Here is a 23,845-nt window from a genome sequence, read left to right as displayed (position 1 = left end):
AAAGTTCAATGCCAAAGGCAAATATAATGAGATGTTGTGCTGGAGTCTATACCATTTTAAATTACTTTTCTTTATTAACTCTGTAATGTTACTGTTATTGTGCTATGATAAGTAAATTTAAAGAAATTCAAGATCTTAACAACCTGCTCTGATGCTTCATGTCCCTGTGAGTGAAGAGGAGACTTTTAGTTTCCACAGCATGACTACTGTTTTTTATGATTCATCTTTCTGAAAAATAACAGAAAGTGTTGGAGCTTTTTTTCCAGCCAGCTGACTGGCAGTGAGTAGCAACAAGGCAGAAATAGGTTGGGCTTAATGTTCTTAGTGGATGATATCCAGGGAGATCTGCAATCACCACTTTCTCTGATAGCTGATGATGAGCGAGCTTTAACACCTCACCCACCCCAGCTGCATCTCACTGCCTGCCTCTATCTGGTGCCCATGAAAGTGCATTAATAGTCAGTTCAGGAGTTTTTGAAGAAGCCTTTGAAATTGTATTGATTTGTTGTGACCTCTTATGATCAAAACATTAAATAATGAAAGCCTCTGTAAAGTGGCATCATGAACATCTGAACAGTCTGGCTGTTCCCCCCATGCATCTGTAAAGATGCAGCATGCTTAACTAGGATGGAGGTCATTGTTCAGTACGTTTGAATAAAACCAGTGTTTGTCCTCCAGAACTACCTGACCCTGCTTGATGATGAAGACCACACTCTGGAGAGTCTGAAGATCCAGGATGAGCAGCAGCTAGTTATTGAGGGTATGAGAAACTCTCCCCAATGTTCCTCTTGTTGCTTCTTAGTCACTAAACTGCAGCTGCTACATACTGAGAACTTGATGTTGGATGATGAGAAGACTTGCCATCTCTGTTTGTTCATCCTCAGTCAGGAACAAAGACATGAGCTGGCCTGAGGAAATGTCCTTCATCGCCAACAGCAGCAAAATGGACAGACACAAAGGTACGCTGGGGTTCCCTGTGTTCTCCCACTTCACATTCCCTGCTGCTGGGCTCAGTGGAAGACTTAAGAACCAATGTTTTATTCTTCATGGGCAGCTCACTCAGGATGATATCAGGTACCATGAAGAACCTGAACATCTGACTCAGTGAGCTTAACTCTGATGGCCCAAACCATCAACTGAGACATTTAGTTGATGGTTTTGTTTCAGAGATGTCAATCCATCAGTGAGTGGAAAACACTCACTGATGCTCTCATTATTAGATTTTGTTAAAAGAGAAGAGAGGATAGATCATGAAGAACCGGATAGAAACTACACCCATGTGACCCTTCCTCCTCTTCCTCTTCCTCCTTTATCATCGCCTTATTGCTCCAGCTGTGGTCTCTCATGCTCCCAGTCCTGTAGCAGAAATCATTTTTAGTATCTAAAACTCTTTAACCATCAGACATCCTCTAGCAGCTCCAGCAGGAGTTCCTCTGTGACTTTTAGTTTTTTCTCCACATCATCTTGTGGTTTCTTACGCAGCAGCAGGCCTGTGTTGCATCACCTCTGATGTCCTGCTGTTTGATGTGCAGCAGTTCTCTTTGTCCTGCACATTTCATAAACTCAAAAACATGAATGTTATTGTAACGCTGCTCTCTTTGATTTATTGTTTTCAGCAGCTATATGGATTATTCTGCCTGTGGCACACAAAATAAGAACAATAATGTTAACAAAACTTTGAGGATAATTTTACTTGTTTACGAGAAAAGAAATGACAATATTTTCTGATGTAAACTGTAAAAAGATTGCAAGAAAAAATGCACATTTTTCAATGACTAAAGGGATACATTTCTCATATTAAGATTAAGATATTCTATGACATTATAAGTCAGACTCCCCGCTCAAATTATAAAATCAGACATTTGCCACAGAACATGCCAGAAGTCTTCTCAAATCAAAGTGATAAGTTTACAAGATGCACATATGGATCTTTCCGAAGTGTAAACAGAAGATTCTTGAGCTCTGAAGTTTGACACCTGTGGTTTAAAGGCTAAAAAGTGCAGCTTAACTGAGTGGCAAAGTTCCTCTCTGGTTGATGTATGTTTAGAACAGGTTTTTGCATTAAGCTTTAAAAATAGTAATTGTAAATTTAATTCTGTAAATTGAACCTTGATTGATTTCTTGTCTTGTTTTCCACTGCCTAGTTCCTACTGAGAAAGGAGCAACTGGTCTCAGTAACCTTGGCAACACGTGTTTTATGAACTCCAGCATTCAGTGTGTGAGCAACACCAAGCCTCTGTCGGACTACTTTCTGTCGGGGAGACATCTGTATGAACTCAACAGGTGCTGAGTGGTCTGCATGACATCGGTGCGCTCCAGAGTGTTTCTGTCCTGCTCATCCTTTCATCCGTTTCTCTTCAGGATCAATCCCATCGGGATGAGGGGTCACATGGCCAAGTGTTATGGAGACTTGGTGCTGGAGCTGTGGAGTGGGACCCAGAAGAGTATTGCTCCTCTCAAACTCAGGGTGAAGCTTCCATCCAGTCTGTCCTGCAAACCCAAAGGGTTCAGGATGCTCCACATTTCTGTCGATGCGTCCAAGCTTTAAAAGAATGAAACGAACCGAACTATTTTCTCCCTAGTGGACGATAGCAAAGTATGCCCCTCGCTTCAACGGCTTCCAGCAGCAGGACTCCCAGGAGCTGCTGGCGTTCCTCCTGGATGGCCTCCATGAAGACCTGAACCGGGTCCATGAGAAGCCATATGTGGAGCTGAAGGACAGCGATGGGCGGCCAGACTGGGAGGTGGCTTCTGAGGTCAGAGCGCTGCTGATTGGCTCTCCTGTCTTCCTCCCTGCTACCATAATACACACACACACATGCATGTTCGTGCACAGTTACTAAATAAACATATGTTTCCGACAATATTGGATAAGTCATCACAAAAACATTCATCCATATGCCCAATTTTTAATACTAATCTGGAAAGGTACAATCATTTCTCAGTGCAGCTGGATTCCCTGTATTATCTGGAAGAGGAAAGTGACAGCCACCAGGAGGCAGCAGAGTGTTTGTCAATCAACTCTGGTTCTACTTTATGGGATTTTTGTTACATTTGTTTCACTCTGAGAGTGAAGCACTGGATCTCACATTAGAGCCAGCTTTCAAAGCAGATTTAAAAGTTATTTTCTTTTTGTTGTTGTTTCTAGTTATGATGGATAAAGATAGTAGCAGAGTCCACCTCACTGCAGATGTTTTGATACTTCTCTTAGATTCAGTTTCAATCCTAATCCATAAAAATTTCCCATCTACAATATCTAATCTCTTCAAACGGATCAGAAAATTCCTTTCCGAACCAGGGGAGGCCCACTGCTTTCCTCTTTTCTGACCGACCCGTATCCAAGTCACAGCCTCTAGTTCTCATCATGGCTCTCATCATGGCTCATGATGTACTGCATTGCTTAAGGACCTGCTGCTGTTCTAACGGTGGTGCTGTTGTCCTCGGTGTGTGTTTACATTCATCTCTGCAGGCCTGGGAGAACCACCTTCGCAGGAACCGCTCCATCGTGGTGGATCTGTTCCACGGTCAGCTCAAGTCCCAGGTCAAGTGTAAAACCTGTGGCCACATCAGCGCTCGCTTCGACCCCTTCAACTTCCTGTCCCTTCCTCTGCCCATGGACAGCTCCATGCACCTGGAGATCACTGGTTAGTACACCAGTGAGAACAAACATGGTGTGTCGGGAAAAGATCAAGGATAAAGTGCAGTGTTGTCTGTGCAGTTATTAAACTGGACGGCTCCACGCCGGTGCGGTACGGACTGAGGCTGAACATGGATGAGAAATACACGGGGCTGAAGAAGTTGCTGAGTGAGCTGTGCATCCTGAAGCCGGAGCAGATCCTCCTGGCTGAGGTCCATGCTTCCAACATCAAGGTAGTCCCATGGTGCTGGTGATTCTAACACAGCTTGTACTCTCTGGAGTTCTGCGGGCTAACATGTAAGCTGTCCATGTTCAGAACTTCCCTCAGGACAACCAGAAGGTGCGTCTCTCTGTCAATGGCTTCCTCTGTGCGTTTGAGGTCCCGGTGCCGGGTTCGCCAACATCTCTGAGCTCACCCCCACTCACAGGTTATTCTCCTTATTGGAGGTCTGCATGGTCCTCTACTACTGTCTCTGCATTTTCTATTTTCATCATCTTTTGCCTTTTTCGACCAGACATCTCTCCAACAACCAAAGGCTCAGCTGCTACCAGGCACCTAATCGCTAACGGTGGGCCTGGCACACTGATACCCAGCAGCCCAGAGACGCCTCTGGTCAATGGGGTTGCCAACGGACATATGAGCCCCATGCAGGACAGCCCTTTCATTGGATACATCATCGCCATGCACAGAAAGATGGTAAGAATAGGCCAAAAATTGTCCCATTATCTTTTTCCTGATTGCAGAAAAAAGATAATGTTGTGGTTTTGAGTCCATTTTCAGGTAATATATTGACAATTACCTGAATTATCAATATATTTGCGTAATCACACAAGTTCTCCCTCTCAAATATGAATAAAGTTTAATTTGTAAAGAACACTTAATACTGGGACCAAAAGACATTTTAAATATCCAAAATAAGACCACAACCAAAAATTATGAAAACGAAAATAAGCACCACACAGAACTGAAACCATAAATAAAATGAGTTATGATGTCTATGTAAACAAAATTGACCTATAAAAATATTGGTCATCACAATGAAACGATCAAGCTCATTTTAATGTATTATGCAATTAACTTGCTGATTAATTTTGTATTGCGACAATGTTAGATGAGAATTCACTAAGCATGTGTTGCTAAGTGACATTTGAAAATGGCCGATGTGTCAATGCTGGTTACACGTCCATGTTTGTTTCCCCTTTTCAGATGCGGACAGAGTTGTACTTCCTGTCATCTCAGAAGAACCGGCCCAGCCTGTTTGGGATGCCGCTCATCGTCCCCTGCACTGTCCACACCAGTAAGAAGGACCTGTATGACGCAGTCTGGATCCAAGTGTCCCGACTGGCCAGCCCACTGCCCCCCCAGGAGGCCAGCAACCATGCTCAGGACTGGTAATTCTCACAAACATCTTCGTCTTGTTAGTTGATGAACATGATGAATATGGTTGACCGTAAAACGTAGCAATTGATCAGAAGTCTTTTTCTCTTCTTATATTCATACATTAAAAAGTTATTCCGACTCATAATAAATCACATTATTGTTCGTGTCGGTTGAAATCCATAGAAAAACTAATATGAACAGTAAATGTTCTTCAGCACTGAGTTTTAATTTTATATTTGAAAGTGGAGAAAAAAATAAATTTTGTTCTTCTTTTTAAAAATATGTTTGCTTTTTTCACATAGTTGTTAAATCTGTTACTACATAATGACTGAATGGTATGAGACACAATCTTTTAAAATATTGAGCTCCTTCACCTCCTCCCAGTGGTCTGATTGCCATCTGCAGAAATGCACCCAGATAGAAACAACCAATCAGAGCCAGGAGGAGGTTGCACCACTGACAGCCGGGTCTAGTTGGGTGATTGTGATTGTTTGGAGGCTGAAGGTCTGTCAAGAGCAGGGCTGTCTGCTGTTGAATGCCTGACAAGCTTCTGTTCATCACAAATGCATCATATCGTTGATCTTTCCTTTTCCTGACCTGCAGTGATGACAGCATGGGGTACCAGTACCCCTTCACTCTGCGGGTGGTGGGGAAGGACGGCAACTCGTGTGCTTGGTGTCCCTGGTACAGGTAGGATCCACTCACAACTTAAGAAGAAACACATCAGATTCATGCTCTCACATCACATAAAATTTATAAGAAAATTGTTTAATGCAACATTCAAGTTAATGAAATATTCCATTTGTTTTGTTCCAGGTTCTGTCGAGGCTGCACCATAGAGTGTACAGAGGACAGAGCATCTGTAGGGAATGCTTATATAGCTGTGGACTGGGATCCCACCGCTCTGCACCTTCGCTACCAGACCTCCCAGGAGAGGGTAACATACATACCACAGCCTCAGACTGAGAGCAGCACACAACAAACACACCACTGTGGGGAGGAATGTCTACATTAGCCGAACGAAAAAAAGAAATCTTTGAGATTTGCAGTGCTATTTGCCTCTCTACACATTCCTTCTATCTTTGCTTTGTGACAGTAACCAAATTTCTAAAATTGGATAAAGATAATCTGAGAAAATACTAAGACTAGTTATCAAATGATGATTTTGTTCATTAAGGGAAAATAAAACTATCCAAATCAGCTGGAATTTTTTGGAAAAAGTTATTTACCTCCATACTTGAGTTATGGAGGTAAATAACTCCATACCTCAGGTATGGAGTTGACAACTCCTGATGTCAACGGTCGCATCAGGAGTTTGCACTAACAGGTGGTGAGTCTTTACATCACCACTGAGAAATCCTGACACTCTGCTTCACTTTTCTTTTTTTCAATTCATCAGCATTTGAGAGTTTGAGTACGAAATGTATTTTACGATCTGTCTTAACCATTGGCTACACTCTGCCTTTTAACTATGAAACATTAATATGATTGAACTGTGCACGTGTCTTGAGCCACTCCCCTATTGTTATAATCAAAATGATTATTAGAAATAAATTACTATAAATACCAAGAATGTTTTTGAATCATTCAAATTGAAAAGTAAGAACAGCAAATTCACAAAATCCTACCAAATATTTTTTTGCCTAGTTTCTAGTGCACATATTAATACACTTAAAATAAGACAAACCCAACTTACAGTAACTTTTCAGTAAGCTTTAAGAGCTTGTTTTAAGTCAATAACTCATTAATAAAGATATTTTTCTTTTAAATACCAGTTTTACTGGCAGATTTTTTTCACATGTAGGCAAAATGTCTTGTTTAAGTGACAAGTTGGCGAAATGTCTCACAAATTCAGTAAAGTGACTGAATATAATCAAAATAATGTGTTTGTAAGTGAAGGCGGGCAGAGCAGAGCAGAGCAGAGCAGCAACCGTCTCTGTGTCTCCCTGCAGATTGTGGAGGAGCACTGCAGTGTGGAGCAGTCTCGACGAGCCCAGGCTGAGCCCATCAGCTTGGACAGCTGTCTGAAGGCATTCACCAGCGAAGAGGAGCTGGGGGAGGATGAGCTCTACTACTGCTCAAAGTGCAAGACCCACCGGCTGGCCACTAAGAAGTTGGACTTGTGGAGGCTCCCTCCCATCCTGGTCTGTAAACCATGAACCCCGGAGCTGGCTTCCTCATGGGCTTACAATGATGACTGTATGTGAGATGTTTAAATCTCTGCCACGTGTATTTTCTCCAGATTGTCCACCTGAAGCGCTTCCAATTTGTCAACGGTCGCTGGATAAAGTCTCAGAAGATTGTTAAATTCCCTCGAGAGAGTTTTGACCCCAGCGCCTTCCTGGCTCCCAGAGATCTGGAGCATCGCTCTCTGCACTCACGCAGCGAGAGTGAGGACCTCCTGAGGGTCAGGGAAGACAACCTGTCCTCCATCTCTGCTCCGGCTGGCTTCTGCAACCTGCCCAAAGGTACTTCCACTGACTTCCTGCTTGATGAGCCACTAAGATAATAGCACCAAGCTTGATGTTAGTTCACTGCTGTTACACAGTAAAGCATAAGGAAATTTGTCAACATTTGTTCACAAGTTTCTGATTCCTCAGAAAATGGGTGACCAGCAGAGGGAGCTCTAGTGCTCATATGGCTTTGAGAGCAACATGAGTGAAATCAGGAGGATTAGAAATTTCCCAAATATAACTGAGCAGTTACAAGGTTAAATTAAAGGGATAGTACCCACTTTTTGAAGTGAGGTTTTGTTCAGAGGCTGTCTTAAAACTACCACAATCTAAAACAATTTCCTGCACTTAATGTAAACATAGGTTCATAAATCTTTAAACCAGTCATACTTGCTATGGATGTGTTTCTAGTAAGACTTTTAGTTGGTTGGAAAGTTAGTAAGTTGATGAATGCCCGACTTACCCAGCCTTGCAAGAACATTAGGCATCAGTGATCTTGTCCACAGCTATAATGATGCTATAAAGTATTTTGCATAATGTTGGAAGCATCGCGGCTCAAACACCTTGATGTCATCCACAAATGATGACATGAACTTGTTAGTTCTTCTGTTCAATTGTTGTAGCTGATATTTGGTGAAAATCCGGCAGAAATGATGCAATAATTGACTCAGAAATACTCTATCAGTCCAAGTGGAAGACCCCATGTTTACATAGAAACAAAGCGCCGCGAGGCTTTGTTTGTGAGACTTGCAGCCACGTAGGAATTTCTAGGTCAGTTGTGGGCAGAGCTTGGTAAGGTCCATACTGTCAACACATAGTGACAGTTTTAACAAATATGTAAAAGATATGCATTTTATTATAAGTTGCCTACTGAAGCTTTAATGAGTGAAGTCTTAACTTGAAAAATGATTTTTGTATTTACTTTAGACATCTTTCTGATACTTTAAGTAGTTTGATCTGAAACATGTTTTTGTGACAAAATGTCAAAAGCAGAAGAAATCTGAGAAATGGGAAAATCCTTTTTCCAGAATGTAACACTAATAGCAGAGCAGGAACTGAATGTCTTTCCCTTCCAAATTCCAACATCCAGTGAATATTTTTGGGGGTTCAGTCAGGTGGAGATGGAATTAGATGGATTAACATTTACCTGGTTTTGTTTTATGACAGCCTCTCCAGCCTCCAGCAGAAGATCAACACCATCTCTCAGTCGGAACAGCAGCCCCTCCGGTAGTCCAAAGCCTGCTGGTCGCAGGTCAGCCCGGCTGCGGCTGCCGCAGCTTGGCAGCAAGCACCGGCTCTCCAGCAGCAAGGAGAACTTAGACGGAGCTGCGTCCTCTGAAGCCGAATCCCAGGACGGTGCGCCGCAGGCGGACACAGAGGAGAGGGTGGCGATAGCGGCAGGACCAGGGCCTATGGGCTCCAGCGATCAGGCGGCATCAGAGTCATCCTGCGGCACAGAGGCGTCCAGCAGCCACTGTGACGTAATCTTGATGAATGGAGATAGCAACGGAATGGGGTCAGACTGCAGCATAGAGAGCAACGTGGATCCTGATAGTTCTTTGCTTCATCACAGGGACATGTGTCTGGATCCCCTCTACAACCTCTATGCAATATCAGTCAGTACCATCCTCATATTCACTCTAATAATGAGTTTACGCTGTTGGTAATTAAACTTCTGAATATGTCTATTTTTATCCTCTCAGTGTCATTCAGGAATCATGGGAGGGGGCCACTATGTGACATATGCCAAAAACCCCAATGACAAGTGGTACTGTTACAATGACAGTAGCTGCAAGGTAATCAAACACACACAAACACAAACTTCAGGGTTTTAGAAGTGATCCTGCATGACCTTTTGGTCTGAGTGAATCACCAGAGAATTAACTGAAATCATGTGTGTTTTCCTGCTAACCCTGTGTGGGTGTCTCTTCTGACAGACACTTTTAAAATAAACAGAACACTATGAAGTTTATTTTTCTGCCAGTTAAGAAAAACAAGACGCATTTTCTCGTTAGCATTTTTACACCCGGAGTGTTAAATTAATTTTCATTTTTGGCCACATCAAGATCATGACCAGTTGTGGCTGAATTTATTGATTAAACCCATTAAAACACAAATGATGGTCTGTCTCTTTGATTTGATCTGCAAAATGTAACATGTTTTTATGTGGTTTTCTAGAGTCTAGAGGGCCACGAAAGAAACTGTGGCTGGCCACATTTGGCCCCCGGGCCTTCAGTTTAATGCATGTTTTACACTTTACTCTACAGCATCTTAAAGTTTTCTATGTTGCAACCAAAGACATCCCTGAATTATAAATGTTAATGACCCACCACTAGAACTATAGAACATGGCAGTGGCAGCATTGTGCTGCGGGTTGTTTTTTTGTTGGTTATTTCCAGGACGGTCAGGGAACCTGGTCAGATGGGAGAGAATCCCAGAGGTTCACATCCTAACAGAACAACAACCCTCTGCAATATGGACTTATTTTATCTATCATAAAGTCACAATAAATTATATTAAAGTTTATAGTCATGGACTAAATGTGAGCTATTTAAAGGTGTTGTATGCTTTTATGAGGTGCTGTAAATATATCCTCATGTTTTATCTTAAGAAGCCTTTTCTAGGTTTTCCTCCCTCTTTCTGGCGTTTCACATGGTGGATCTGTCGTTTCAACAGGAAGTTCACTCTGAGGAGATTGACACCGACTCGGCCTACATCCTGTTCTACGAGCAGCAGGGAGTCGACTACTCCCAGTTCCTGCCAAAGATCGACGGCAAAAAGATGGCAGACACCAGTAGCATGGACGAAGACTTTGAGTCTGACTACAAGAAGTACTGTGTCCTTCAGTGAGCGCGCCGCCTTCCAGTCACTACACTACACCTGCGCTCCGCTCTGGTTCTGGGCAGGAAGCGCCAGCTGTTTGGATCCTCCCAGACTGCTAACGGCTCGGAGCCACGCCTCTGTCCGCCTGCATGGAGGCATCGCAGCACTTCTAACCAACCCAAATCTAGATTAGTCACACCTTCTCCTCCCCTTCTTCCCCAAAGCACTAATGTGGTACAAGTGAAAGCCCAATGAAAACAAAAAAAATAAAAAATATAACAATCCTCCTTTATGTGTATTTTGCCATAGCAAACCTGTAACATTCAGCTGAACCTCACAGATCTCTGAATGTATGCCGATGTGGCCGAGTCATGAAGTGATGTTACTTTCTCACTGTACATTGGTCACCTGTGATGACGGGAGGAGAGAAAGCATTTCCGCCTGAGGTTGTCATCAGAGGAAGAACAGCGTCTCTGTTTTCTGGGTCTGGAATGCCATTGGAGAATAGTTAAAGTTCAGTACATACATGCTGGTATCATATGTGATGCCCAGGCCATTATGGATTTGAAACTTCTTATCTAGACTATTTGATACTGTGAGATGCTTTTATAGCTGTTTTATTAGGGTAATGTGTCACTAGGATTAATATCATATGCTACCTCATCACTTCCCATCATGCAGTCTGTGCAGCAGCTGTAGCCTAAATGTATGAAACAGTGTTAATGAGAAATATGTTGTTCCTTCCGCTGTAGGAGACGAGGTACTTGCATTTCAGAGTTTCCACACACACAAAAATAGAGGAAATGCAGCGCTCTGAACCTGAACCCCACGGCTGCCAAATGACTGGTGTAGATGTGTGTAAAGCCACAACTCCAGGAGCTCACCTGGAAACCTCCATTTATTCTGGAGAGGTGCCATGATAAAAAAAAACAGAAGCATAAATATGTCCAGTATATGTTCATGACTTTGTCCCTGGATTCTGGGGAGGTGGCGTTTTATAAGACATGTTTTATTTTTGTATATAGAAAGGCTTTCTGTTGAGGCGGATCTTTTTAGATCAGACCTGGATATCTAGCTGAAGCCACGCCCACAGGAAGCAAACTTCTCTTTGCACCTTACCCCTGCTGCAGTTCCCTTCTGTCACTTTACACATCTTTCTGATGATTAAATCTTTGCAACCTTGGAAACAAACCTGGAATATTTAGGGAGAACAAATGTTAACTGTACTATCATCAAGAATTTTATTAGTGGTTTTATTATTCTGATATTTAATCAATAACCTAAAAAAACTTGATTGATGCAGCTGAGCCTTCGAATTGTAATTATTCAAGTGATGTCAATTTAAAGGGATAGTACCCACTTTTTGAAGTGAGATTTTGTTCAGAGACTCTTAAAACTACTGCAGTCTCAAAGAATTTCCTGAACTTAATGTACACATTGGTTCATAAATCTTTAAACCAGTCATACTTGCTATGGACGTATTTCTAGTGAGAATTTTAGTTGGTTGGAAAGTTAGTTGGTTAATCACAGGAGCAGGTGGAACATGTGCAGCAAAGCAGAAAGAGGTAAATGTACCAGTATATGTTTCACATTTGAAGGCCATTATGGCCCAATTTACCTGCAAACAGGGACAGATTTCTGTGTAAATAAGAATTTAATGCAAACATGACTGCACTGAAAGATTTGTAAAATAGTGTTAACATAACTCATGATGCTTATTTTGAGATTTCCGTTCAAAAAATAAAAGTCTGTTTTAGCCTCGCTTTGGCTCTACTGAAAGTAGGATATTGACTGCTCATGACCTCACACCTGAACCCCACTTCAGGAGATTTCTAGTTATAATTAATATCTGAACCATCTTCAGCCTGCCACTGGTTCAAAGTAAATGTGAGCGGAAGTGATTTCCACCTGATTCGGCTCCAAAGTCAAACAGGTTTTTCATAAGATCAGCTGGTTACTTATGATCTTGTGCTGATCTGGTGTCAGATTTGTAAGCCCCTTTACAGATTTTTTCAGACAACCTGCTGATGTGGGCTGATGGTAAAGTCTGACATCAGATGACTCATGATTACTGTACAAATTAAATATGTGCAGTAGCACCAAAGGTTTTGAGTTCATAACATGACATCTCAGCACACATTCAGCTAAAACAAGTTCCAACGGCCTCAAAATGAGATTTGTTTGCACCATTAACTCCCAGCATGAATTGAAAAGATAAAGCTACACTGCATTCCTTAAGTGAGCAGCTTGGTCAAAAGTTTCTGTCAATTCAGCTGAATGCAAGCGCAAAGGCAAACATGTTTCTTTCACTTAAAGCTGGATCTGTTTTAAGTTGATCATTAGTAGTAGGAAACCTCTGCAGCTGAAATGTCCTCCGGCTCCCCCATAACACACACGCGCACACACACCAAATGTTTGCTTCCTTTTTAGCTGCTGTCTCCAAGGAGAAGACATTGTTCTGGAGAATATGTGTTAGAATGAAGTCTTCTTTTCCTTTGCAAAGACTGTTGAATGAATGAAAGTATGCAGATGAGTGCTATTTATGTTTGCTCTGAACGCTGTTTTATTTCTCCACCTTTCTGCCTTTTAGCTGAGCTATTTATGACGTTCAGTTTTATGTGTTTGAAATGACTTAAAGGGAAAATTGCAGTAAGGATCAGATCAGTCAAGAACCCATTTTCTAGTGTTGCATTCAGTTATATGCCCAGTACATGTCAGTTTTTGATTTTGTTGTTTTCTGTCCATAAATGTGCCCTCAGGCCACCTGCAGCTCAAACTGTTGTTAAAAATAGGGGCTAATTTTAGCACAATTTTCAGAAATCTAAAAATCTGCCCAATGGAACCAATCTGTTAGCTGAGGCTGGACAAACAGACCCAGTTAAACCACAGGGCTGATGCCCCCTGCCCCACCCCTCACCCTGCACATAACTTCAGCATGTTGGCAGGCGGAGCGATCTACTACTGAGCTGTCTGTTTGTAGCCTCTTTTTATTTAACTTCTGTACTTGCAGCTTGAAAGCTGACTTGTTAATTTAAGAATAAAAAAGACGCATTTTTGTAAGGTGTTTGTTGAAAGAAAGTGACATTGCACTGACATTAAAACATGTACATAAAGTGTTTTGTAAATAAGCCAATGAAAATTGTGTATTTGAATATGATCTGTACAAACTATTGTACTTGTAGTTGTATATGGAGTGATACTGTTGATCTGTAACAAAATAACCAAGCAACAAATTAAACTGCAAATGAAATTACATTCATTAAAAATATTGTTTTTATTGTTCAAAGTTGTTGAAATAGTTTGGCAGTTTTACCATTTTTAAGGGAATGATGCTGAGCACATCTGTAGGAGAAAAACAAGGTACCATCAAAAACACCTTGGAGCTGCTGCTGAGCACAGTGGTGGAGGGGTAGTGATGTGGGCTACTAATCAAAGAAAAAGGAACATTTTGAAAATGCTTGCATATTTCTCTGCAGAATAGGCTGAGATGCTGGTGCTTTGTTTTTACAGTCTCAGCAGTTCACTTGTGACACCAGGACTGTCAATCAAGACAGCATTTAATAACAGGAAACAGAACCACAATCACAAAGGAATACTCTGGAAACATTTGCTGAGCTTTACATAGTAAAAACCATAGTAATATTTGTATTAACTTTGTTCAGTTTTTGCATTAGCCTTTTGGCCTCATTTGCATTACATCCATGACACGGTGAAAGCATTGTGGGCAGACAAGTCACGATTATGGCAAAATCCTTTTTGAAGAAAACATAAGGAATGAATGGTAAAATCCAAACTTCTATTGTCACATATAAGCTCATTACAAAAAAAAAAGCAGAACAAGAATAGTTATAATGTTTTTCCTTTGCAAACCTCCTGGGAGAGAGAAGTGGTAAAAACAACTTTCTCATATTTTACTTCCTTACCAATCATTTAATTAAATTTTGTAAAGTTAATTATCAATTTACCTTTTCCAAGGTGAGACTTGTTAAGGAAACCTTAGAAGCTTTAGACTCCCAGCTTTTGACATGAGGAGCCTGAAGCTCCTCATGTCAAAAAGAGCAGGAGCCATTTTAAGATGACAAATCATAAAGTCAAGTTTCTTTTAAACCATGTTTGATATGCACAGCATTTCTATAACAGGTAACATGATTGTGCTAAAAAATGGCCCTCTGTGCCTGGAAAATACATACCTGATACTAGTAAAACAGGAATCCAGAAAATTTAAAAACGCCATCAGAAAGAGGCCTCCCTAAAACTGATCACCTCGGAGTCTTCAAATAAAAGTTTAACAGAACTGAACAGTTCACTTTAGAGAATTTTTTCATTTAACTTTTTTAACATTCTGACAGTTTACCATTTTAATGAACTGTCGGAATGATTATCTTCCACATTGAAATGAAAACATCCAACATGTCGCATGTGAGCACAGGCTTAACTTCAGAGTTTTTCTTGCTGTTTGACCAAAACTGGTAGACCCAGGCCACATCCTGCCTGTGCTGGACTGGGTTTGATCTGTGCCTGTCACTGTGATGGTGTGTGTTCAGGCTGTCACAGCAAGCTTCTGTTGCAGCTCAGGGAGGAAAACCACACATGCAGGGTCTCTGCAGCCGCTTCCCCGAATTAAAAGGTGCTACTGACACATGCAAGCTGTAACCCTGCACACTATTTTAAATGTTTTCCGGTCCGCCTCTCATCTGACCCAGACTGACAGATAAAGTTATCTGTCAGAATATATAAATAGCCTGGGGTACATGTAGCAGCTTTTAAATGCTGGAAATTTATGGGCTAACTTTACTCATTTTGTTAGAACATTAGGCACATTTTGATCACGAGCTGAACATTTTTAGGACATCATTAGTAGCTATTGACAGCATTTGAATTTAAAACAAACTGCATAACCTTAAGTTGTAATATTATTTATCTGATGACTTTCTTCTCTGCTACAAGTCCATGCTGAAAGTCTTACAATAAATACTTTACAAAAAATGTCTAGTTCCAGTTTTGAAGGGAAAAAAAAGCATCTCTTGACCCTTCAGCCACATCTTGCAAAGAATATTTTTGCACTTGTTGCTGTTGTTCGAACTGAGGGTCTTCATCCCACTGCTTCAGTTTGGCCCACCTGTGCAAGCGCTGCGGTCTGCCTCCATGCTGAGCATCAGCGCTGTGTCTGAGGGAGTTTGCATCTCAAGCCACCTGCTGCTTCTGTTCACTTCCTCTGCCTGTGTTGTGGTTCACATGCGAGCTGAGCTCCGGCTGGTAACGTGACAGAGGATCACACTAAACTGACAAGATTGACGTGTTAATAAGTTGCTCAGAACAGTAAGGAATTACAGTGGGTTTGGATCCTTCGATTCTCTACGGTTCTTGTCTTCAGAGGTAAGGTGGCTGGATATTCAGCGAACATCTTTCCTGCGTCTCCTTGCTTTGTAGCCAAGTTTTAAACAAAACTGTTTTTCCTCAACATCTGTCTGAAGGTTTTCATCCCATTTCCGGACCAAAGTGATGTTCTTCTGTTCACACTCCTCCACTTTGGGCTCCTGGGGTAGATAACGCAGAGCATGGTGAATGTTGCCTTTGATATGTGTCTAGGTGAGCTGTCAGGCTTTCACAACTCAGATTAATATCCAGCAAAATTATCCAGACATTTGCAAAGTGAACCTCCGTCTTTCTGCAGCGTTCTACGTCATTCTTGGAGTTCTCTGCTTTATCCTGCTGCTGTTCACTGTGCTGGGTGCCGTTTTTCTAACAAAGTAAGAATTTTTTTGTACGATTTGCTCATGCTAAATTTCAAATGAACAAATATATTTCAAATTGAGTTTTTAGAAACCTCACTTTAAGTTCAGTCTTCAGGGTCAAACACATCCTGATTTGTGTCTGCAGCACAAATTTGCTCGGAAATTCATCACAGCACTTATGATTTCTATTTAAAACCTCCTTGCTAGTTTAGATGACAAACATCCTTTCATGTGCAATTCATGTGTATAAATGTGTATCTCTTCATAGTACTATAGAAAGCATGTGGTATGATTAGACTTATACTAATTCTCTATGCTCCCATGGCTTTTTAAGTCAGGCCAAAATCCCGATGTTGAAAGTTCTCACAAAAACTATTTTCAAGTAAATATTTAAGTTTCTTTGAATTTCTCCTGCTCCGCAGTAGACTAAACATTCAATAATTTAATAATAAAAATTATTGAATTGAATATATGTGTTGCATGTAGATGCAACACATAAAAAAGGTCAAACACTTTTGCCTTTTTTAAAGAAAGTCATACAGGTTCAAATCTTCTGGAGGTGAGATTATTTTCTATTCTCTTTTTCTAAAAAAGTTTATCTCCATGCTCACAATAGGAACTAAATATATCTTGTATTTAGCCAAGTTTAATAAATAGACGTACCAAAGGTTGCTTTCCTGTAAAAGCCACCAGATGTTTGGGATCCTTAGAATGAAAATAAAGTCACAGTAAAACATTTGATAAATAAGAGAAAAATAATTTTCAAAGAATGTCTTCCATTCTTTGAAGACTGAAATTTATCACACATAATTAAGCTTAAAAACCAAATGAACCAAATGTTGCCAAATGTGTGCAGTGAGGGGCCAAAAAGCATCACAAGGGTTGCAAATATCTCTGCAGTTCAAGGCTAAAAGTGATAGAAATCCATAAATAGAAATAAACAATTAACTGTACCTATTAATTTTCAATTTATTACTTCCAAAGATGGGGCAAGACTAACTTTAATTTTAATGATTTAACATGTTAAAATTTTACCTAAATATTAGAACCCACAAACCCGTCAACACTGAGCCGTTCAGAATGTGAACTGATGTCCTGAATATTTCTGGTTTCTCTTGCCAGAAATATTCTGCCAGTTAGATATTTACCTGTTATTGGTTCTCAACAGAATCCAGTTTAAAGGTAAATATGAAATGATGCTTTAAATACTCATTTGATGTTCTCTGACAAAAAGAGGCAGACAAGGAGTTTTTTGCTTTAAATAGCCCTTTTCAGTTTCGCACAATGTTGCTTTATGAAAATTTTTTTCTGCAGGTACCGCGCCTTGGTTCGAACCGTCCGAATGCAACAGGGCAGCAAGTTTATTCTGAGACATTTGCCTCAGATCGAGACCCCCGTTGTGACACCCACAGTCCAGTCAGTGGAGAATGACGAGCAGCTTCCTCCAGAAACTCCTTTACGGATAACCACAGTCCGGTTATCTTCCAAGAGGCTGTGGAAAGGCCTGCAGCAGGTACCAGCTGGGTCTAGAAGAAAATGAATATTTAAGTGTCAGTGTGGCCTGCACAGTTGGTGGTAGTTTTGCCTTGCAGCAAAAAGGTCCTGGGTTCAAATCCCAGTCCTTTCTGCATGGAGTTTGCATGTTCTTCTTCCTCTGTGGATGACTTCACCCTGAGTGTTTCATTGCAGGAACCTCGTTTCACTAAGTCAGACCTGACTCTGCTGCAGCTCATCAAATCAGGGAAGGAGGGAGTTTTCTACCAGGCCAGGATGAGCAGAGGGACGTGTAAAGGTCACAGCATGTTCACCTGCAAGATCAGCAAAGAAGGTCCATTTACTGTAATGATCACCAGAGTAACAAAGGGGATTTAATATTAATTTATTATTCTGTCAACATAATCACTGAAACCTGATTTATTTGTATTAACACAATAAACAGTACAGATTAGTTTTGCTCTGTTTTAGTATTTTTTATTTATTGTTTTTAATGTTTTCATTATTAAAGTGTTTGGTTGAAAGATTTAATCTGAAATATGTTGATGGTCATAATTTAGTTTCATCTTGTTTTGTTTTCGTCCCTCCAAGGTGTGCGTCCCAAACATGTGGACATGGAGATTTGCATCATGAGGAAACTGGTTCACCATAAAAACATCCTCCAGCTCCTGGACTGGAACACAAGTGAACGTAAGTTAAAACATGCTCATATACACTGTAGAAAAAGATACAAGACCATTTGTTCTCAGTCTAACAGTGAATCGGACTAACATTGTAATGTTCGACGTAATCTCCGATTCATTATTATTGCATAATTATTTGTACTTGTTGAATGAAAGAATGATGACAGTTTTTCCTTCAAATACAGAGTTTAAAATACTCAGAAGTAATCACAAACAAATACAGGTGCATCTAAATTAAAATATTATTTCAAATGTAATTTATTTCTGAAACAAATTTTTGTTCTCAAGACTTTCTTTTAATTATAATGATTTTCTGTTAACAACAATGGAAAACAAAGCATTTTGGTATATAAACTTAATAAAGAGTATGTTTTAAAGATTTACTTTTATTCCAACAAATGAGCCCCATCAGAACAAATATTCCAGTTATTCCATGAAATGTAGCTGTAGTGGCTTTTCAGGGTTCCAAAGCCTTCTGGGATGCTCATATTCATAAGCTGGTGCTAGATCAAACAGGGCAGATCCTTTAAGTGAATATTACAGGATCAGTTCTTTTGAATATTTAAACATTCCAGCTCTGGAGGTGTTTGAGTGAACCTTCCTGTGTGCAGAGCCCTCCATTCTGATCATGGAGTATGTTAGTTATGGGACTCTGAGGACCTTCCTGCAGACCAACAGGGTCCACCTCAGTGCAGACCCAGAGCTGCAGAGCCTCCTCACCATTGCTTCCTACCACATCGCCCTGGCAATGCAGCACCTGCGCTCCAAAATGGTAATCCTCTCACACACTACTGCATGTTCTCAATTTATTTCATATAATGTTGGAACATTTGTCTCATTGAATCCATATATTACAAAATTTCAACTCGACTTTCAGTCCATGTAGATTTTAGGTAAAAATAGTTTCACTATTAACATATTTTGCCATTTTATTTCCTATGAAAGCTTAAATTGCTGTAATTTTATTTTATTTTTATCTTTTCTTTAGAATAATCTTTTGCTACCTCTTTCAGATGATGACTTTTTGACTCTATTATTCATATTCTTGCATGCAAGAATGTGAGCTTGAATATATATTTTTTTGACACACCTGTTGGTCCTCTGTGCAGATCGTTCACTGTGACTTAGCTCTGAGGAATATCATGGTCAATAAGTTTCCTTGGGAGGTGAAATTAGCAGAGTTTGGTCTGGCCCGGGACCTGAGCCGCATGGCGAGCCGCCGCAGCACCCGTTGGAGGAGTCCACAAGTAAGAAATACACACACAAACACGAGCACACATCCATCTACACACACACCACACACACACAGACATTGTTTGTAGGCTGGGCTTGTTCAGTACTGTTGTCTAGTATTTTGGGCAAATACCACTTGTCCAAAATACGAGCTGCTATGTGTGTATTTATTTATAATGACCTCATCAGAGCATTATTTTAGCTTGTCTTGCATCATTCTTACCTTTTTTGTTCAACTACCAACCTAATTTGCCACATGCTCACCATTGCATGAAAAACACGGCAGCAGGTGTGGTAACACGTCAGGGGACTTTCTGTTTTCCACTGTACAATTTAGACCACTTTGCCTTTAATTTGTAGATGCAGTTGGGTTCTTTTGGGTTTCACTCTGGCAACATTTAAAAATGATCTCTTGTTAGTTAAATTCACAGAAAACATTGTGACCTCATGGGAAAACCTGATATGTTATTTTGTGAGATGAGTTAAGTTCTGAGCAACAAATCAATTTTATCAATTGATTAAATTTTCTGTTTTGAAAAATTAAATCTTTGAAAAATATGGATTTTGTTCATGGGTTTCCATAGTTCACTTCAGAATGTCACCACAGAAAGCAAGAACAAAAGAAGATTAAAATCAGATTTGGTGTGAAAAAAAAATTAGCCTAAGTTAAGCATGGTTTACTGTTCAGTTCATTCACAATGTCATTAAAAAGTATTCTTTTGTGGGATTTTGTAACAAATTGTCTCAGCACTTTTCATTTTGGTGTTTTAGCAATATTTTATCTCACCTTGCTGTTTGATTCTGATTCTCTTTGTTTCATGACTAAGCTTCTTCACTTTCTGACAGTGAAATAAACCTGCTGCCTGCGGACTTGTGAAGTATTCTCTTAATACAGTGTGTGTTCACACCACACACACTGGTGGCCTGTCATCTAGCACGTAGCTCTCCACACTGACCACACTGCCTCCCAGGTGTGTGTCTGAAATGGAAGATCAAATTCTTAGTTGTGTGTGTTTGTGGGGGTAGTGACATTGTTTAGAGCAGGAAACGGCCCATTTACAGACATAGGGCTTCAACCTACAACAAACAAACAAACAAAAAAACAGACAAGCTCATTGACCTAAATGTATGCTGAAAACTCTGCAGTTTCATTTCTCCTTCTGATTTTAGTTAATCTGCTGTATGAGGTTTGGTGTTAGAGAGGAAACAGCTTTTTTCATCCTCTGAGTGTGTGTTGCCTTTTTCCGCTGTGTGTTTTGTGCAGCCCCGCGTGCCGCTGCGCTGGTACCCCCCTGAGTACTTCAAGAACAACTACTACAGCTTCAAAGGAGATGTATGGGCGTTTGGCATTGTGCTGTGGGAGATGCAGACGTTTGGTAGGTGGTGGTAGGAACATGGAATATATTATAATGGGAGGTAAAACAAACCTGGAGGATGTGTATAGACTAATGGATGGATGACCCACTTCAGTTAGAGCAGCACCAGGATTCAAATTGCTTACTGTAAACAGCTATTAACTGCACCACCGTACTGTACAGTATTCTGAAAACATCTGAATTCTTGCAGTCAGGAAATTCCATCAACATGTTACAACCAAAGAACTGTTTTTCTTTAGCTACATAAAAAGATCATCACAAATCAAGGGACCAAATTATACTGCATTTTAGTTTTGAGTTTAAGGAACAGTATGCAGCAAGTGCTGACCTCAGGTGGTTAAACTGGAGATTGCAGATGTCCAAATGTTACTTACAGTAGCAGTCATGGAGAAAGTAAGCTGGTAAGAGATGATTATACTGCAAATAAATACAGCTGATAGTTTATGCTAAGCTTGTTCTTCCTCTTTTGAATTCCCTTCATCGTCTTCTATTTTAAGTAATGTAATAAATGTGCAGTTCTATATCTGGGATGTGCACTCTCCAAACATATGGAGTATATCTTACCATAGATTCTGTTTTCATTCTTTTGTTTCAGCTTATAAGCAGGTGTTATTGTTCTGTCATGAGGCTCCATTCTTCAAAATGTAAACAGGATTTGTTCTGAGGTTATAACATAAAACGTCAAAGTGATGTCTAACAATAAAGAATATTATATGAGCAAATATGATAGATCTAGTGAAGCAAACAGCATATCACCTTTAAACTGTGTTTTCTACGTAATCTCAAATCTCAGGTACATTACCATACCCCAACCTGGAGACATCAGAGGAAGTGGTGTTCCACATCTGCATGGGTCATAAAAACACAAACCCTGAAGGATGCAGACCAGAAATGTAAGCAAAAGCTCACTACAGAAAACTCATGTCATGTCTGATAATACATGTTGATTTTTGTCTCTAAGCTTCAAAACTAAACAGAGTGACAAATGTATGAATCATAATGATGGCTAAAGGTTTTGCAGTGAATGATTTTCTTTTCTTTTTTTGTGGAAACAGTTCACATTGTTTTAGATTATCATACAGAGGGAGGAGTTGCACAATAAATCTAGTGTTACTGCATTTAGCTTTGGCACAAAAGAGTCACCTCCTTCAGTACTGTACATCATTGCTCCGGGAGAAGCTGGGAAAGAGTCCAGCTGAAGTTAATATCAGTCAAAATAGAAGAACAGCCCTCTTCATTGATAATCAAAACCTGATGACATAATTTAGTTATCTGAAAATTAAGTTAAGAAAAGGTATTCAAAGTGTATCATTATACAAAAGAAACTATATTTGACTCATTGGCTTGTTTGTTTACAGTCAGATGTAACTGATACATCTGACTTTAGGATCTATTTAATTGTCATAAATAAATTTTGTTTTGTTTTGTTATTTTGTAGCCACTTTAAAAATAACATTGTATGATATTGCATTAAATGATTTGATCAATTTTAAACGTATATTACATATGAGATTTCACAGTGTAAAATTTGTGTCTGTGCATCTGTATTGACAATGAAGAAAAGTCTTTTGAACAATTTACAGTGGTATTGAAATCACACATTTTCCAAAACATGAACACAGACACTGACAGCGGACATGTGCATGAAAGAGAAACAGTTTGCATGTTGCAGGCTTCACATCATGCGTGACTGCTGGCAGGAGCCCTACACCCAGAGGCCCGCCTTCAAGGACATCGTCTCCATGCTGGAGAACATCATAGAGGATGACGCAGTGAGCATTTTTGTTCATGTTGTGGAGATGAAATTTAAGGTTTTCTAGTGGAATAAAATTTAGGTCATAAGTTAACATTTAAAATTATTGAAGAAATATGGTCTAATTTGAATCAGTTTTTCTGCACAATAAAATTGTAACACTAAATTTTTGTCCTTTTACAATTATGTAATTTTTTTACTTTAAATATATCAGTAAAAATGTTACCTGCAAAATTTGGTGCCCTTTCAAGCCAAAGTGTCAGACTGGCTAAAACCCTTGACTTGGTCTCATACTGATTGTTGTGGCTTGGCTCACCAGAAGGTCACCACTTTTACAGATGAAGTTTCACAAGCAAATGATGGAAGTTTATTTTTTATTTATTTTATTTTTTGCAGGTAAAAGCTTTGCTTGTGAATTTAACATGAAAACAACAACAGAACATATAAATCATCTGCTTTACCAATTCAGTGTCTAAAAGAATTATTGTGAGGAAACTTTTCTCAAATCTGCCTCCAGTAATTTTTTGTTGTTGTTTTTCCTGGAAAGATTGTTGACGCTTTGAAAGAGCAAATGTAAAGTTTATTCCACATTTTAGTTTTATAGCCACAAATATAAATTCATAGGATGTGAATTTTCTGACCAACCTAATTATTGTCTTTGTTGCAGGATTATGTGGATGTGGAGAGTTCGCAGAACTTGGCTAAAGATCGGACAGAATATAATGAAGATAACAATCTGCGAGGGAGCATCGTCTTTAAAGAAGAACATCACGTTTAGATATTTATCAAAGCTGTGTTAATACAAATAATTTAAATCAGGAACTATTCGCTTATTATGCTGTATGTGTGTTTCTTTGTACATAAGCATTTGAGGTTTGACAGAGGAGTGGAAAAAAGAGATTTTAGTTTGGCATCATTCTGTTGGATCTTATTTAACTGGGTCTTATGTTACTTTTTAAAACATGTATTATACCTGTCGTTTTTTCATTAAACATGTATCTCAATTTTTTCTTATTGAACTCTTTAGCAGCATAAAAGGGGGACGTCTAATTTTGGGGGAATTTTACATTCTTGACAGAAATACATCGCGATTTTTGCATTACTATTTACGAGCGGTCCCTGAAGCCCCCGTGTGGGCGAACAGTTTTCTTCCATCATTTCATTGAAGTTTCTCCCTGCTTCCAGTGGGCGGCGCAGGTTGCTAAAACAGAAAGTAGCCACACAGGCACACCCACTAAAAAGAAACAAACATACCCAGTATAACACTTCAATTCTAT

At 39.9% G+C, this 23,845-nt stretch overlaps 2 protein-coding genes across 10 annotated transcripts in view; both read left to right on the top strand.

Annotated features, from left to right (window-relative positions):
- Positions 1-13,580, top strand: part of usp32 (ubiquitin specific peptidase 32) — a 50,697-nt gene extending 37,117 nt beyond the window's left edge. For 4 of the 6 annotated variants that reach the window (XM_055045498.1, XM_055045496.1, XM_055045500.1 and 1 more), the window contains 16 exons: positions 679-760; positions 885-959; positions 2,145-2,283; positions 2,362-2,467; positions 2,583-2,756; positions 3,470-3,644; positions 3,719-3,870; positions 3,954-4,334; positions 4,845-5,029; positions 5,622-5,708; positions 5,835-5,955; positions 6,971-7,162; positions 7,261-7,486; positions 8,639-9,087; positions 9,175-9,267; positions 10,148-13,580. In XM_055045498.1, the coding sequence (XP_054901473.1) occupies positions 679-760; positions 885-959; positions 2,145-2,283; positions 2,362-2,467; positions 2,583-2,756; positions 3,470-3,644; positions 3,719-3,870; positions 3,954-4,334; positions 4,845-5,029; positions 5,622-5,708; positions 5,835-5,955; positions 6,971-7,162; positions 7,261-7,486; positions 8,639-9,087; positions 9,175-9,267; positions 10,148-10,321 (2,811 nt within the window). In that variant the 3' untranslated portion in view covers positions 10,322-13,580. The remainder of the gene's footprint in view (positions 1-678; positions 761-884; positions 960-2,144; positions 2,284-2,361; positions 2,468-2,582; positions 2,757-3,469; positions 3,645-3,718; positions 3,871-3,953; positions 4,335-4,844; positions 5,030-5,621; positions 5,709-5,834; positions 5,956-6,970; positions 7,163-7,260; positions 7,487-8,638; positions 9,088-9,174; positions 9,268-10,147) is intronic. The other 2 variants (XM_055045501.1, XM_055045499.1) reach the window with 1 other exon arrangement.
- Positions 13,581-15,435: 1,855 nt separating this feature from the next.
- Positions 15,436-23,555, top strand: si:ch211-167j9.5 (tyrosine kinase receptor Cad96Ca). Of its 4 annotated transcripts, none has more exons than XM_055045493.1 (12): positions 15,436-15,670; positions 15,769-15,883; positions 15,969-16,044; positions 17,344-17,542; positions 17,719-17,857; positions 18,115-18,213; positions 18,818-18,978; positions 19,316-19,453; positions 20,704-20,815; positions 21,609-21,708; positions 22,474-22,587; positions 23,236-23,336. In XM_055045493.1, the coding sequence occupies exons 2-11, from the start codon at positions 15,853-15,855 to the stop codon at positions 22,574-22,576; spliced, it is 1,158 nt and encodes a 385-aa protein (XP_054901468.1). In that variant the 5' UTR covers positions 15,436-15,670; positions 15,769-15,852; the 3' UTR covers positions 22,577-22,587; positions 23,236-23,336. The 4 variants fall into 4 exon arrangements, with proteins under 4 accessions (XP_054901468.1, XP_054901470.1, XP_054901467.1 ...); XM_055045492.1 differs by having other exon boundaries at positions 15,439-15,670; positions 22,488-22,587; positions 23,236-23,555; XM_055045494.1 differs by having other exon boundaries at positions 15,441-15,670; positions 15,769-15,855; positions 22,488-22,587; positions 23,236-23,555.
- Positions 23,556-23,845: the final 290 nt, after the last annotated feature.

This window comes from Poeciliopsis prolifica, unplaced genomic scaffold, assembly GCF_027474105.1.
Source record: "Poeciliopsis prolifica strain line A6 unplaced genomic scaffold, Auburn_PproV2 SCAFFOLD022, whole genome shotgun sequence".
In the NCBI taxonomy this organism is placed as follows: domain Eukaryota; kingdom Metazoa; phylum Chordata; class Actinopteri; order Cyprinodontiformes; family Poeciliidae; genus Poeciliopsis; species Poeciliopsis prolifica.
Note: the sequence above shows the minus strand (reverse complement) of the source record. Positions and strands in the feature narration are given on the sequence as shown.